Genomic DNA, 16,109 nt, shown 5'->3' on the forward strand with positions numbered 1-16,109 from the left:
ATCAACCATTATGTGCAGTCAATGGCTAAGAGCCCTTTGGAAATCACTCTCCTACTTCTGACATCAAGGCACACAGATTAAATATTCTCCTATTTGACCCAAATTGAGTGATAACTTTGAAATTACACATTGGAAAGCAGGGTAATTACCCCTCAAAACAGACAAGGATGGTGCAATCAAAAGCTGATGTGGAAAAATCAGAACGTCAAGATAAACAGCAAGGCGAACATATATGCCTTGATATGCGGACTAAAATATTTGACTGTACAATTTAGGGTTCTTATTCAACAATTAAATTAAGTCCTATTTTGTTAATAGCCATGCCAAAAGTAATTGGAGAAATATTTACTTAATCCTTGAGGGTTATTTCTGGGGAGAGGGTTACAGGGAAATATCCATGTTTTGATACATATTTCAATGTCTAAATTTTGAAGAATACATATTGCCCTTACAACTTAAAAGCAACTAAAATCAGCCCTGGCTGGTGTTGCTCAGTGGTTAGAGTACCGGCCCAAGCACTGAAATGTTGCAGGTTCGATTCCAGGTCAAGGGCATGTACTTGGGTTGTAGATTCGATCCCTGCCCTGGATGTTTCTCTCTCTCTCACCTCCCTCCTTCCTTCCCACTCTCTCTAAAAATCAATGGAAAAAATATCCTCAGGTGAAGATTAATAACAACAACAACAACAAAATAAAAGCAACTAAAATCAGATTTAGTGATCAGTTATGCCGAAGATACAGAAATATCATCCATGGCAATTGCATGCTATCTGAACTGGCTCTGAGAGATCAACTACAATCCTAGTATTTTCAGATCTAGCTAACAAACATGAAGTTCAAAAATATTAGAAGGGGATGCGATAAGCAAACAATGAAATGTGTACATTTTTCATCAAGAACATGGAAGCTCTCTAGACTCAAAAAACCAAATCTTTATTCTATAAAACCTTTATAATACTGTTAATGGTAGCTTTAAAAATGCCACAAAATACTGTGAATTAAATATATGATAGACATGAAAAAAGAAATCAGATTACACTGGGGGAAAGATATCTTTAAATATAGTACATTTCAACAGAAAAAAATTTACAATGGGAGACTTCTTAATTCAACCTAATAAAAGGTTTTTCTCTTTATTAAAACAAAACATTTTCTTCTTCAACCTATTTTATAATATGTAAAATTTATCAAACCAGCAATTCCCTTAGTAACAGACTGAGCCGGGTAAAATAGATAAAGCAATGTACATATAAGATTAGAAGGCTAGTTTTGGTATTACTGCATAGGGAGAGTATTATTGCATAAGTCCCAAATTTATCGCAAAACCACACTTTTTTAAAAAAAATTTTAGATTTGCAGTTGCATCTTTAATCTGCCATCTCATGGTGGAAACACCCCCTTGTGGCAAAAGAAAGAGCTTTTGAATTACAGAAGTCAAGGCACTTACTCAGAGCTCCCTCAGCCAGCTTCCACACACAGTGATATCTCATCTCCTGAGCTGCAGAGATGCCATAAGTGCTCACTTTATAATTATTTGTTAAACCACATGATTTTTCTGTTATTGTATTTTGCAATTTAAAAAGTTTGGAAAATGTGAATGTACCTGAATTAAAAAATTACATGTCTATATGCTTGAATTTTCTAAGCACCAGTTATATTTCCTAAAGCCATAGTGCATCCATAACCTTGTGAATGCACTATTGTATTTTTATGATAGGGAACAAAACACCAGAAAGAGATATGCTCTCTGGTAAATGATGGAAGGATTTTTTCCTCAGGATGTTTTCATCGCTACTCTCGGCCTCTAAGAGTGATTGCTGATGCTCCCCAATCATCTGGAATCACCTCCACACACCTTTATTAACATGTCTGAAACTGTCCCAAAGCTCCTAGATCAGACCCTATCGATACAGAACAACAAGGATATACGGCATATTTAACTGTGAAACAATAGTTCATCAAAAGTTTTTCTCTCATGTTTTATTTACCATATTTCCAGCAAGTGACACACTAACCAGTGACTAATTCAAGGGAATTTTACCTCTCGGCTGTGTAATCACTTTTCCCCGGAGCTAACTGCATCGCATTTCGTGCCTCTTTCACGCTACAGAGGAAGTTTTTAGACAGAGAGAAAGCCTTCTTCTGTTTCCCCAGGACCCTATCAGGATGCTTCAGTGGCCACCTCCCTCATGATGACCCTCACTCAAGCATGTCTCAGAGGCAGGCCAGAAGAGCCAGTAGTAGATGCTGGTCTGCCATCCAAACTAGTGTCCATTCCATCATGGAGAGCAACTCTCGTTCCCCTTTCACCTCGGCTTCACTCAAACACTTGGAATATTGAAGATGTGGGGAGAGGTGCCTGAGAATATTTCACAACGCCTCCCGTTGACTTCATGATGCCTGCTAAAATAATCCTCCTGCTCAAGTTAGGTAGAGAAAATGTTATTAAAGAAACTCATTAGAGTGCTACATCACAATTCTTTATCTAGGCCATTTCAGAGGCATAATAGAAAGGCAGCCACTATGCAAATGTTCTTTTATAATGGACACATTCCAGATCTGACTATGTCAATGAACATGGATACTGCTCAGGCAAGGGTTTGTTTCTGCATGGGACGAAATGTCAGGCTGCTGTACTGCCATCTACAGCTTCCACAGGAGTCTTTAACTATAGCTGCCTCACAGGTGAAGAGAAGGAATACTCTCAGGGGCCTTTGAACAGTTTCTTTTCCTCCTAGAACAGTGGTTCTCAACCTTGGCTGCACATTAGAATCACCTGGGAATCTTTTAAAAATCCTGATTTCTGGGCCTCATCCTCCGGAAATTCTGTTTCTTTGTTATGGGGTGGGGCCACAACATTAGTAACAAAGAAACAGAATTTCTGGAGGATGAGGCCCAGAAATCAGGATTTTTAAAAGATTCCCAGGTGATTCTAATGTGCAGCCAAGGTTGATAACCACTGTCCTAGAAACAGATGAGAGAGAGAACCATAAAGAATGGAAAATAATGGAGAAAACTGCTATCACTCAAGGGGAACACAATCTTCTAAAATCTTTGCTACAACTGAAATAAAAAAAAGTCAGTAATCCTGGCTGATTGTTCTATTATTTAATACTAACTTCTATCTAATTACTCAAGGTATAAGGTACATCTGAACCATTCAAAGTCCCGTGGCTAACACTACCACAAGCATTAGAAAGAGAACACACTCAGTAACAAACAGCAAGCTCAGCACAGCATCGACTGTTTCACCTTCAGCAGATCGAGAATCTCTAGAATAATTATTAAAATTATAAAGAGGTTAAAATTTATAAGCTCTTGTTCTCAACTGCAGCTAAATGTAACTGCATTAAAAGACTAACATAGCTGACTGTGAAGCAGAAATGTGTAACGGCATATTTATTTTAATCCTTATTCAAGATTAATATTTAAGCAACATTCTCACTAAGACATACACTAATATATGTCAGGAAAATAACAGTCTAAATTTTATAGAGCATCTCCAGGTAATGTTAACAACCAGATTAAAAAATGAAGGAAACCAAGGCTACATTGTATGTCCTTGAGCTGGGATGTTTCTCAAGTAATGCAGCCACTTCAGGAAATGATACTCAAAAATTGAAATTCTCATACATTAGTTTCTCTGTTAAGTACATCTCTTTCAAATTCTTCAGTTAACAGCAATATTTTAAAAATCTTCAACTGTAAACTCTTAGCTTGTAACATTTTGATTTTTCCTGAACCTTGAAAACTTCAAAGTGCCATTGAATATATTATCTTCTGTTTCTTAAAGCACTAATGTTCATAAAAGGATCATCATCGTCGTCCTGAAATGACATACAAATGTTATTTTAGTGATGGCTGCACCACACTTCACTGAGACAACATAGAAGTTCTTATGGCAAACCAAGACCAGTAAGAGTAATTTTCTCCTTTCACTTGAGGTGGATTTTCATTTTTCTATTTCGTTTATAAATATGAACTTCAATTTCTAATTACCAATGAAATTATTTTTAAAAATAATTTCCAGCAACTAACTTAGCAGTCCTTGTTTAAATTTTATAATCAGTTAAAAATTAAGATTTAACAATATTACTTTATTACCTCATCTGATTCAAAATTGACCCCTTTAGCTGTTTGGCTCTGGGATGCGGGTTTGCTTGATGATGATGATGACGATGTGTTCAGCCACCTGAGGCAAAAACATGGGAAAAACAAAGAAAATGAACCAGGGAACTCAGCAAAGATCCTTTCTAACTAAGTTTTCCATTCTAGTAGTAGCCATGAATAAAAATAACCACACACTGCATTTGATCTACATGAGAGGCAGTAAAAACTTAATGGTGAGAAACAGTCTCTGAGGCCAGGGTCTGAATTCCAGTTCTGCCATTTACTGAGAGCCTCTCTATGCCTCAATGTTCTCAACTGTAAAATGAGGATAATAATTTTTTCAAGACTAAATGTGTTAATATTCTTAAACACTTAGGTCAGTGCCTGACATATTAAGCACTACACAGATCCTTACTTGTATTATCATTATAGTGTCTACTACCATCTCCCACGCCTGCAAATTGTGGCAATACTGAAATATTTTTCATTCATATCTCAGTTATGTTTCTATTACAGATAAAAGGATCTTAGGAAAGGCTCACCACTTCCTAGGGTTGCCTGTACATATTATTCATGTTCAATCCAAACCAAACAGCATATATTTACTGAGTACTTGCTCCTGGCCAGGTACTATGATAGGTCCTGGGAAATATCAGTGCACAAGAAAATCATGATTCTTACCCTCATGAAGCTTAACTTGCGGTAGTGGAACTCATATTCCTGGGTCTTTTTATTAATAAAAATTTAAGTCACCCTAGCTCAGGGGACAGCAAACAATGGCTAGTAGGCCAAATCCAGCCCACCAGTGAGCTAGGAATGTTCACATTTTGAAATGGTCACATTTAAAATGGTTATATAAGTACCTATATAATATCCTCGCTTTTGCCTCTTGGTCTGCAAAGCCAAAAATTTTTTTGCTGATTCCTGTCTTAAATGAAAACAGGGTTTGTGAATTCTTAGGTAACTCTGGGATGCTTTGGGATGTTATTTTGGCAAAATAAATATGTCTGAAACTCTTCTCTGGACAAACAGGTTGAGAATCAAGAGGTCTTACATCAGAAGGAAGCAGAAACATCACAGGTTCTTATGCACAAAAGTAAAGGACAGGAGGATTTGTTAAGCTTTAGAGGTAGAGGATCAAGGAATTTATCCACTGATCCATCTGGGGAGTCTCCATCTCTCTGTACTTGATATAAGCAGGCCATGGTTAACTGCTCATTTGTTTCCATCTGTGCCAGAGAGGAGCAGATCATCAAAAGCATAAAGCATGTGCTCAGATGACCAGATCCTGTTGGGGGTTTGGGGAAAGGTGGAGGAGGTTATGGAAAGAAACACCCACTGAGACCTGACTCTGCTCTCTGATTTCTCCCTAGACAAATAACCAACGGGGCCCAGAAACAAGCCAGGCACCTACGACGAACGCTGGCTCATTTGATCGTAGCAAGAGCCCTAATTCTGTATCAGAGGACTCCAGAGACCTAGAGACCTCACCTGTGACAGACCCCTTATCCCCAGAAACCAACGGTGAGAAGGGAAAGAAATGGCTATACTGTTTTGATTGTAGGGTTGAATAAATGGGCTTTTGTCCCAGATGTCAAAAGATAGTGTTTGATTTGATTAGCCTCATGTGTGGCTCAAAAATAAGGGATGGGTTGTATCAAATTGAGAGCCATATATTAGAATCCTGTCTAGAGTGCAGCAGTGCTATAAGCATAATGTTGAACTGGCCTTAAGCTGTGCCTGACACATAAACAGTATCCCAAAAATGTTAGTTCTCCTACTACAAGGCTTACTAGAATCCCCTCAGTCTCTCCTCCTCCAGCTGGTCAGATGGAGCCAGTTCTTCTCTTGTTTGCTGCTTTAAGGAGAGGGTGTTTTAAATCTGCCAGTATCAAATCTGAAAGGGTCCTCATAGTCCCAGTACAACAATGGCAGAATTTGGAACAATTTTTCCAGAGACAATCAGGCTTTCCATTGCCCATCCGGCAAAGGGACTTTTACAGCTGGAAATTATTTCCTTTTTAAACTTAACTTCCAGAAAATATTAGTGCTGTTACTGTTTACCACTCTTCCTATCACTCTTGTTCTATTTCCCTGGCCTCTTCTTTATTTAATAAGCACTCATATCGTTGTTACTATGTGCCAGTTCCTGTACTTACTGTTGCTAAGGGTGTGAAAGTGCTTTCAAAACCACAATCACAGGCAATTGACGAGGTAGAAAAACTGTTGCTGATTTGGATAAACAAAAAGCAGTTAGCCAGTGACAGCCATTTCAAACGCAGTGAAATATGAACAAGCAAAGATGCTGTGTGCTGACCTGAAAGACACCCCTGGAGCGAGTGCTGAAAGTGATTCCTTTAAGGTCAGTAGGGGGTGGTTCGAGACATTTAAGAAGTGTTTATTTACAGATTAAACAATACATTAGACACCCACTGTATATAAGAAAGGTTAAAACAGGGACTTAGTTGGGGATCTGGAACAGATTAATTCAATTTACATTATTTTTAATGGGGGAAAATGATTCGGTTTATGAATAAATTGCTTCTCGAACAGCCTTCCGGAATGAATTAAGTTCGAGAACCGAGGTTCCACTGTAATTAAAAAAACAGCCTAAATTTGTATCATTTAGTTGCTGTCATCAGAAACACAAGTCTGCAAGGCTGAAGTCAGATTTCTTGCCAGAATGTTAACTTCTAACTGCCTCTCATCATTTAAGTGATTCTTATTGCTTACACAACCATCTGAGAGCTTGGTCTGTTGTGTTAAGAAGCAACAGCAGAGACAAGTTTTGGAGCTGATTGCGCAGCCATGTGGTTGGGTGACCTTAGGTAAGTTACTTCGCCTACCCTCCTCATTGTCTCCAAAGGTAAAATGGGATAAGAGAGTAGTAGTTATATCTACTTCCTGAGGTGGCTGTGAGCACCAAATGAGCTAATCCATATGGAAATGATGAGAACAGTGCCTAACACATAGGAAGTGCTAAATAACTCAGTTATTACCACCTCATGAGTAAATAAGAAGTCAACAGACATTCTACTGGGAAGTAGACAACCCAAAATGCTAACAAAATCAAGATATTTTTCCTTCAATATCCTTAAATATATGTCAAACATAGTAAGACAGTATTTTCATTAGTTCTGGTAATAAAAAATAAGGACCTACACAAGCTGAACTATATTCTTCTCAACTATATTCACTACTGGAAAACAAAACAGAAAGCTAGCCCTGTTTTTTTTTTTGCTTGTATGTGTTTTAATTTACAAAGACAAGAACAACCAAATAAGTACTCAGAAAGGAACTTCCTTCCTTTGATAGACTGAGTATGCTGGTATTCTTCCAATAAATCTCTCAGCAAGACCTAACTACCTCAATTATCCTCAACTACCTACCACAACTACACAAGCTGACCTGCACCTGAGCCCCCTAGGTACTTTTCACTCCTTCTGCAAAGGCCAGCACTGGCTTCGGCAACTCTATATTCTCCTTGGTTTTTCTCATGTCTTTCTTGTTGCCTCTTCTACTCTACCTACACTCTAAAGGTTACCTCAGAATCAAAACATAAACTCTCTTTTCTCTCCACATTCTCTTTCAAGGTGATCTATCCATTCCAGTGACTTTACATATCAAGTTACACGCTATTGAGAGGTAAATACAGGCACCATTCAAACCTCTTATCTGAATTCTGGAGTCTTATATCCAATCACCTATAGTATAGGTCAGTGATGGCGAACCTATGACACGCGTGTCAGAGGTGACACACGAACTCATTTTTTTGGTTGATTTTTCTTTGTTAAATGGCATTTAAATATATAAAATACATATCAAAAATATAAATCTTTGTTTTACTATGGTTACAAATATCAAAAAATTTCTATATGTGACACGGCACCAGAGTTAAGTTAGGGTTTTTCAAAATGCTGACACGCCAAGCTCAAAAGGTTCGCCATCACTGGTATAGGTGGTCGGCAAACTCATTAGTCAACAGAGCCAAATATCAACAGTACTTGTTCAAAATCGACTCGCCCAGGCCGAAAACCGACTTCTGCACATGGGCCACAAAGTTTCAATCGCACTGTACGTGCGCCCGCACGTGATATTTTGTGGAAGAGCCACACTCAAGGGGCCAAAAAGCCGCATGTGGCTCGCGAGTGGCAGTTTGCCGACCAGGGACCTATACCCTCCCTTCATGTAAAGTTCACAAGCATCTCAAAGTTTCCACGTCTAAAGTTCTTCCGTCTTTCTATCCCCAGCTCCTAGCATTGGGTTTAACTGAATAAAAAGTGGATGTGGAACTATACGTACCAATTTTTCCAAGATAGACCTTTAATTCACATAAACCATACAATCTCACATCCACAGAACGAAAATTAGTTCCCAGGAATGGAGGAGGTGAAAAATCTTGGATATTAAAATGGTTTTTGGCTCTCTCAAGCTCAGTCCTACCCAACAAAATGTCATTCTTTAGTATTTAATTTGTAAATTAAAATCATTTTAATTACTTTAAATCAAATTTAATTTTTATCCATAGCTAATGAAAAAAAAAGTTAAGATCATGAAAAAAAAGTTTGCGACACATTGAGGTAGAGCTTTTCCCTCGATCTCCCCGATTTCTATAGCTCTTGCTCATGGCATTACCCTCAGCTGTCATTTTCCACCCCACTAATCCAACCAATTCCTATCTTTAAAATCGCAGGTAAATTTTACTCCTTCTATAAAGCTGCTGCTTCTAAGAGAGTCCACACTATGTGCTCCTCTTGCTGAGAGCCTGCATGCACTCAGACCTAGTTTGTGTAATAAAATTTCACATATAATTATGTGCTGACTCAATCATCCCTTAATGGATTGAAATGTGTTCATCTCTTTTCCACTATAATTTGTTGCCTGAAAGCAGTAAGCTTATTAAAACACTTATGTCCCCCATCAGACCTAATATAATGCTCACACAGAAAATAAGTATTAAAAAACTGTTGACTATTTTCATAAGTAAAAATTTTCATTAAGTGAGCTTTAGTTAAACAGCATTCATCTAAAATGTTAACAGAGAAAATAGTGACACTGAACCAAGTCAAGGCTTTGGATAAGAGGCAAAACCCAAAAAGGACAGGAAAAGTATCAGTACTCTGACGGCAGAGAAAGTCAACGTGATCCTCTCTTCAGTGTTTAGCACAGCATCCTGTTTAACTCGGTATATAAAGATATGATGATGAAGAGAATCTGAAATCACGTATTAACAAAATGTAAAACTATTTTCTGTTCACTGGGGAGAACAAAGTACTCCATCAAGAAAATCACTGGCTAATAAAGACAGAAGGAAACAAATTACAGTCATATAAATTTTCGATGAAAATTCTTGTAATAATGCTGAATCGCCTCTTTGAACTAGTCCTTGGGTCTATTTTTCACTTCTCTACATTCTTGACTAGTTAAAAATAAATCTGTTAAACATCTGTGGTATAGTAATATGTATTAGTAAAATTCTGGATAACTTTTAATTTTTTCAGATGTTTCTTTTTGTAGGAAGTCATTGTACCTACCTTTGATCTGTTCTTGAAGTGGTAGGAAACAAGTCTTCTTCTACATCAGAGTCATCCACCTCAATCACCTAAGGGGGAGAGAACAAAGCAGCAAATGGGAATATAAATTTAAATTAAAAATAAATAACTGAATCTCAAGTTGTTCTTTTTAATATACGAAAACAGTCAAAATAAAGGAGGCAGACATCACATAATGAGCAACTATTAAAACTAAAGCTCAGCCTGGCCTCCTCCAATGTCCCTCTTCATTTCACAAACAGTATTCTAGACATGTGTGACTTCACTTCTCTCTTGGCCACCAGGGCAGCCTGGGTACTGCTGGGGTCCGACCCCAGCGGGTCCAGGGGTCCCCAAAGGTGTGGACGGAGTCGGCGAAGAAGGAATGACATGGGGACTGGGTTCAGTTCATCAGCATAGCGAGGTTCTCCCTCCAGGATCTCCAGCGAAGTTCTGGCTAGGATCTCCAGCGAAGTTCTGGTCAGGATCTCCAACCAAGTTCTGGTGCCATGTTCTCTCACTAGGTTCTCCAGCCAAGTTCTCCAGGTTCTCCAGCCAGGTTCAGTCACCAGGTTCTTTAGCTAGGTTCTATCCAGGTTCTTTTGCCATGTTCTGTCTAGGTTCTCCAGTGAAGTTCTGTAGCCAGGTTCTGTCCAGGATCTTTTGCCATGTTCTCTGGCTAGGTTCTGGTTAGGATCTGATGAGGAGCTGATGAGGATCTGATGAGGACCTGATGAGGATCTGATCAGGTTGTGTTGTTTATTGTCTTGTTACATCCGTATTTATACCAGCCGATTTTAATCCTGTCAATTTCTATTACAAAGGTTAGGGCGTTTCTTATCTCCATTCCAGGGAGTAAAGATTATGTAGCTTAACTACCCGCCTGGCACTTAATTAAGGGGTTGTATCCCCTCCCTAACCTCAGGGAAAAATCCCCACCTGGGGAAACAACCTTTCTCGGAGAGGTGACCTTGGTCAAAACACATGGCACTAAGGAGAGCAAACATTAAGAACAGTATGCCATATACGTCAGGTACCTCGAAACATGCTGTGCAGATGTTTCTTCTCTGCAGCAAGGATGGACCGGCTCCCGGCAAATTCCCCCTTTTTTATTTTTTAAATGATAGCGAATGCAAATCAGTGGCCACCTCTCAAATTGGGCTGTTTAAGACTCGGAAGAAGACTGGCAAGCAATGACAATAAGCATAGCTATAAACATAGTGGATGAAGTGCACAAGGAGCCCCGTTCCTTAGGAGGTTGCCGGCCTCTTTAGTCAAGGGATTTCAGCTGTCCTCAAGTTGGTGGTTTGGTTGTCCTTGTTGATCTGGCTAGCGGGCGGCGTCATTGGCGACGGGCTTCCCGAAGCGTCAGCGAGTTGAAGGGCTGCATCAAAAGGGTCCATCAGGGCCGTGCTTGATGGTGGTGTCTGTGTCCGGGGAGGAGTCAGCTGTGCCCTCTGGGTCGGATGATATGGATGATACCGGGGAGGAGGAGGATGAGGAGGAGACGGAGGGTGGTGTGACATAAGGTCGGATTAGAGGAACATGCAGCTGGCTTGCTGTATACTCACAGAGGGTCAAGTGCAGACAATGCCCTGTGATTTTCTTGGGTTCTAATGAGTTCAACCATCAGTGTTCCAGCTCAAATTTTAAATGAGGTGTAAGACTGGGTAGGAAGTGCCAGCTATCTATCTTTCTGTTACATTTACCCCTGTTAAATACAATTGGTTGGCTTTAAGCCCCAGTAAAGATATTTGTGATTCTTGATTCTAACATCCAAAATGCTACTCATTTATCTACCTTTTGTGTTGTCTTGACACTTAATACACATATTTGCTATGTCTTCACGTAACGTAAAGCCAAGGACAAAATACTAAAAGATAAAGGGTGTCCCAAAATTCACACAAGAAGTAATTTTGATAGAAAACACAGGTTAATAATTAAAAATAGGGTTATGTATGGAATAGCATATTGGGTAAATGGCCTCAACGGTTTTACTGGCACATATGTACTCTTTTGTTGAAATTTTCCATGACTGTTTTGCATAAATGTGACTGAATTTCATTGATACAGCGCTCAATTTCCTCCTTCAAGGCGTTGGTGGTCGTGGGCTTGTTGGCATAAACCTTAGACTTCAAAAAACCCCAAAGAAAAAAGTCCAACGGCGTTAAATCGCATGATCTGGGCAGCCAATTCTGATCACCAAAACGGGAAATTACACGAGCAGGAAATGACTCATGCAGTAATTGAATTGTTTCTTAGGCTGTATGGCATGTGGCACCGTCTTGTTGAAACCACATGTCGTCCACATCCATATCTTGCAATTTAGGCACAAAAAACTGGATTATCATGTCGAGATAGCGAGCACCATTAACTGTTACCTGCCTGAGCAGCCGCATTTTCGAAGAAGAATGGTCCGATGATGCCTCCAGCCCAAAATCCGCACCAAACAGTGACACGTTGTGGATGCATTTGTTTCTCAACAATCACTCATGGATTTTTTGAACCCATTTACCCGATATGCTATTCCATACATAACCCTATACTGTATACTTTATGAATCAATAAAAAAATTACAATTTGTAATTATAAACCTGTGTTTTCTATCAAAATTACTTTTTGCGTGAATTTTGGGACACCTTTTAGCACCTGAGACCTCACCCTCGAGAATGACATTCAACTATTTATTAATCAAAAGTCATTAAATGCAATTGTACAAGCAGCTACGAATTTAGTCAATATTCCTGCATTTTGTCCATAAAACTATCAGAAGATTGTCTTCTGTGCTTTGAAGGAATTAAATGCATTCAACAGTCACCTAATATGTATAACCTCAATAAAAAAAAATGAAAAAGAAGAAAAAAAAGCTGGTTTGGCATGACTTGTTCTTTTTGAACTCATGTTCTTGCCTGAAAATAGAAAAATCTAGATGGGAAAGTACCTTGCAAACGTGATGATAACTTTTTTAGATATGATATTGAAACATGAGCAGGCAATAGTTGATTAAAAAGAATGAAATAAACTCAGGATAAAAGTTATTTAGCACTGGTACACCCACATATAAGTGAATAATAGAAGATGGGAAAAAAAGAAGGGTGAAGTTAAGAGATAAAAGAACAAGATTAGAATAAGGACAGAGAAGAAGTTTTCTGCAAACTGCGGTAGTCAACTGTGCCAGGTACTTGAGAGATCAAAACGAATAAAATTTGCGCAAACAATATGGCTCAGTGGTTGAGCATCGACCCAGAACCAAGAAGTCACTGGTTCAATTCCTGGTCAGGACACATGCCTGGAAGTTGTGGGGTCAACCCCTAGTAGGGTGTATGTAGGTGGCAGCTAATTGATGTTTCTAGTTCTCTATCCCTCTTTCTTCCTCTCTCTCTCTCAAATCAATAAAAACATATTAAAAAGAAAAGAATAAAATTTTAGAAAAAGCCGCTGAGGCAGTATGATATAGAACAGGGGTGGGCAAACTTTTTGACTGGAGGGCCACAATGGGTTCTTAAACTGGACCGTAGGGCCGGAACAAAAGCATGGATGGAGTGTTTGTGTGAACTAATATAAATTCAAAGTAAACATCATTACATAAAAGGGTACGGTCTTTTTCTTTTTTAGTTTTATTCATTTCAAACGGCCGGATCCGGCCTGCGGGCCATAGTTTGCCCACGGCTGATATAGAACAATGAGTCTCAACAGGCAGTGATTTTTAACCCCCACTTACATCCCATAAACATTTGGAAATGTCTGGAGACATTTCCGATTGTCAGAACTCAGTGGGTACTACTGGCATCTAGTGGGTAGAGGCTGAGATGTTGCTAAACATCCTACAATGTGTCCCTCAAAATAAAGACTTATTTGGGTCCAAAATGTCAACAGTGCCCTGGCTGGGTAGCTCAGTTGGTTAGAGCATCGTTCCCGATCAGGGCAAATACAATAAGCAATCAATGAATGCACAAAAAAGTGCAGCAACAAACGGATGTTTTTCTCCCTTCTTCTCTCTCTAAAAGTCAATAATTTCTTTTAAAGGTCAACAGTGCTGCTGCTGAGAAACCCTGATATAGAAAAAAGAGCACTGGCCTGGAGTGAACACACCTGGGTTCTGAAAGTGAGGTAACAGGAGAGTCAAGCCCATACTGGACTCTTGTTGGGAGGCAAAGGAAGAGAAGAGGCCTATGTTCTATCTAGAACTGAACACAGAGGTCCTTAGACTTCAGCCTTTTAGTTGCTTGAATCTAGCTTCAGCCATTAAGGCACAAGTCAGAGTTATGAGACTATATGCAGCAAAAGGAAACCAGGCATAAATAAAGCCCTTGTCTGCACTGAGCATACTTCCAAATTAGTATTTCATGCACAGGCTCTTTTGTTTCAACACTGTTATCCTTAAAAATATTACTAGATGCAGACATTTATGGATTTCTAATCATGTAATCTATTATTTAAAAAAAAAGAGAAACAAAACAAAAAAAATCCCCGTCTAGATAATTAGTAAAGTTCTCTCCAGCTTTAATGTTCCACAGGTTTTCTTCTTTTATTTACTTTGTCAAAGAATAGACAATTTGTAATTCAGAATACACAAGTTATTAAACACAACTATAAAACTTTTTTCTTACCTCTGAATAATTCTTAGTAGCAACATTTCGTGAGGGCTGCTGTCGTTTAAAGGCTATAATGAAAAAGATGAAATATCCATTATGTTGTTCTTAAAATAACTTAGAAAAATGTGCACATTTCTTTAGCAGAAGATTTTCTAACTCCTATCTGCAAAAACCTGTGATGCCTAATTATAAAACCATTTAAATTTTTTAAAATCTGAAGGGAGGTGCAATTATGTTAAAATAAATGAATGCCTCGCTGCCAGTTTCATATGATTTTTCGGCTTATTGAAATATAGCAAACAAGCCATGCTCATAAAGACACCTATGATAAAAATATTTTATAGATAAATACCTAAAGAATAAAATCTGATAATTTAACAGACTGAATTCCAAATATATCAGAGGTAACCCTCCTAATGTCTCCCTTCTCTTATGGGTGGCAATCCCCTTCCCGTGGCTATGTTAGGAGCTATGGTTCCAGTGAGAGCTTTCTTATTCACTCCTAGTTTGCTAACCATATTCAGTACCTAAGAAATAGTCCAGAGGGAATTCTAGAGAACAGCTTAAATTTTATTCCATGATAAAACTTTCCTTTGAATAGTTACTTTTTAAATTTATAAAATTGGTTAGAAACATGAAGCTTAGTAAACCAGTTTTTTTTCCAATTCCCAAACTGTGATATTATGATTTTACAGTAAGAAATACACAAGGTGGACAAACGAAGGTTAATAATAATAAAAAATAATAATAAATAATACAAGAATCTAATAATAGAGAAACATGGTAATTAGCCGTACCTCCGCTACCCTTCCCATTGGCTAATCAGGGCGATATGCAAATTAACTGCCAACCAAGATGGTGGCTGGCAGCCAGGCAGCTTGAAGCGAACAGGAGGCTTGCTTGCTCCAGTGACGGAGGAAGCCAAGGTTCCCCGCCTGCCGCTGCCGGCCTCTGAGCTCCTGAAGCAACAGCTCCAAAAGATACAATGTTTCAATTATAGAAGCTAAAAGATGGCAGTTAATTTGCATATATTAGCTGCGAGCAAAGATTGACGACAACCTGGAGGCCAAGCGGTACAGAAGGGAGCTAAGTAGAGGCCGCGAGGACAGAAACGGAGCCAAGGCTGCGGAAGTGGGAGGCGGGAGGTGGGAGGGCAAGCCCAGCCGCAGCCTCTATGAGCGGGAGCCGCAGCCTCTATGAGCGGGAGGGGCAGCGGCTTGGAGGGGAAGGGGCAGCAGCTGGGAGCGGGAGGGAAATCCCAGCCACAGCGGCTGGGAGTGGGAGGTCAAGCCCAGCCCCAGCCACTGGGATCCAGAGGGCAAGCCCAGCCGCAGGGGATGGGAGCATAAGGGGCAGCGGCTTGGAGCAGGAGGGCAAGACCAGCTGCAGGGGCTTAAAGCGGGAGCGAAGCCCGCCTCAGCGAGTTTCGCTCCCTTCTCTGCTTTGCTCCAGCCAGAGGAAGCCCTATTCTTGCAGGAATATTCCTGCAACGGGCCTCTAGTACAAGAATAAACTGCTTCGCCTGCTCATAACTGTAAACCCACTCCTGCGCATCCCTGTATATTTAGCTTTGTCCCTATTTCTGACACAGAGCTCCTAAAACCCTCTGAATTTCCTAAATGGTGAGATGCCTGGAGGTATATCTTTTATTATGTTAACTTGATGACTTTAGGACTGCATTTAAAGCTGGAGGCTGATTGCCAGGGAAACTCACCTTGAATAGAAAGCTAGAATTTCAGTCCCATTCCCTGATTTCTGGGGAGGGGAGATGGGCTGGAAGTTATATTTACCACCAATGGCCAATGATTTAATCATGGTATCTGTGTAATGAAGCCTCCATTAAAACTCAAAGGAAGGGCTTCAGAGGACTTCCA

General features: G+C 39.5%; 1 protein-coding gene across 3 annotated transcripts in view; it reads right to left on the reverse strand.

Annotated features, from left to right (window-relative positions):
• Nucleotides 1-3,383: 3,383 nt before the first annotated feature.
• MRE11 (MRE11 homolog, double strand break repair nuclease) overlaps nt 3,384-16,109 on the reverse strand; it is a 75,335-nt gene continuing 62,609 nt past the window's right edge. For all 3 annotated transcript variants that reach the window (XM_006092771.3, XM_023757278.1, XM_023757279.1), the window contains 4 exons: nt 14,251-14,303; nt 9,644-9,711; nt 4,104-4,191; nt 3,384-3,826 (listed from right to left, as the gene is read on the reverse strand). In XM_006092771.3, coding sequence (XP_006092833.1) covers nt 3,773-3,826; nt 4,104-4,191; nt 9,644-9,711; nt 14,251-14,303 — 263 coding nt within the window. In that variant the 3' untranslated portion in view covers nt 3,384-3,772. The remainder of the gene's footprint in view (nt 3,827-4,103; nt 4,192-9,643; nt 9,712-14,250; nt 14,304-16,109) is intronic.

This window comes from Myotis lucifugus, unplaced genomic scaffold (assembly GCF_000147115.1).
Source record: "Myotis lucifugus unplaced genomic scaffold, Myoluc2.0 scaffold_104, whole genome shotgun sequence".
In the NCBI taxonomy this organism is placed as follows: domain Eukaryota; kingdom Metazoa; phylum Chordata; class Mammalia; order Chiroptera; family Vespertilionidae; genus Myotis; species Myotis lucifugus.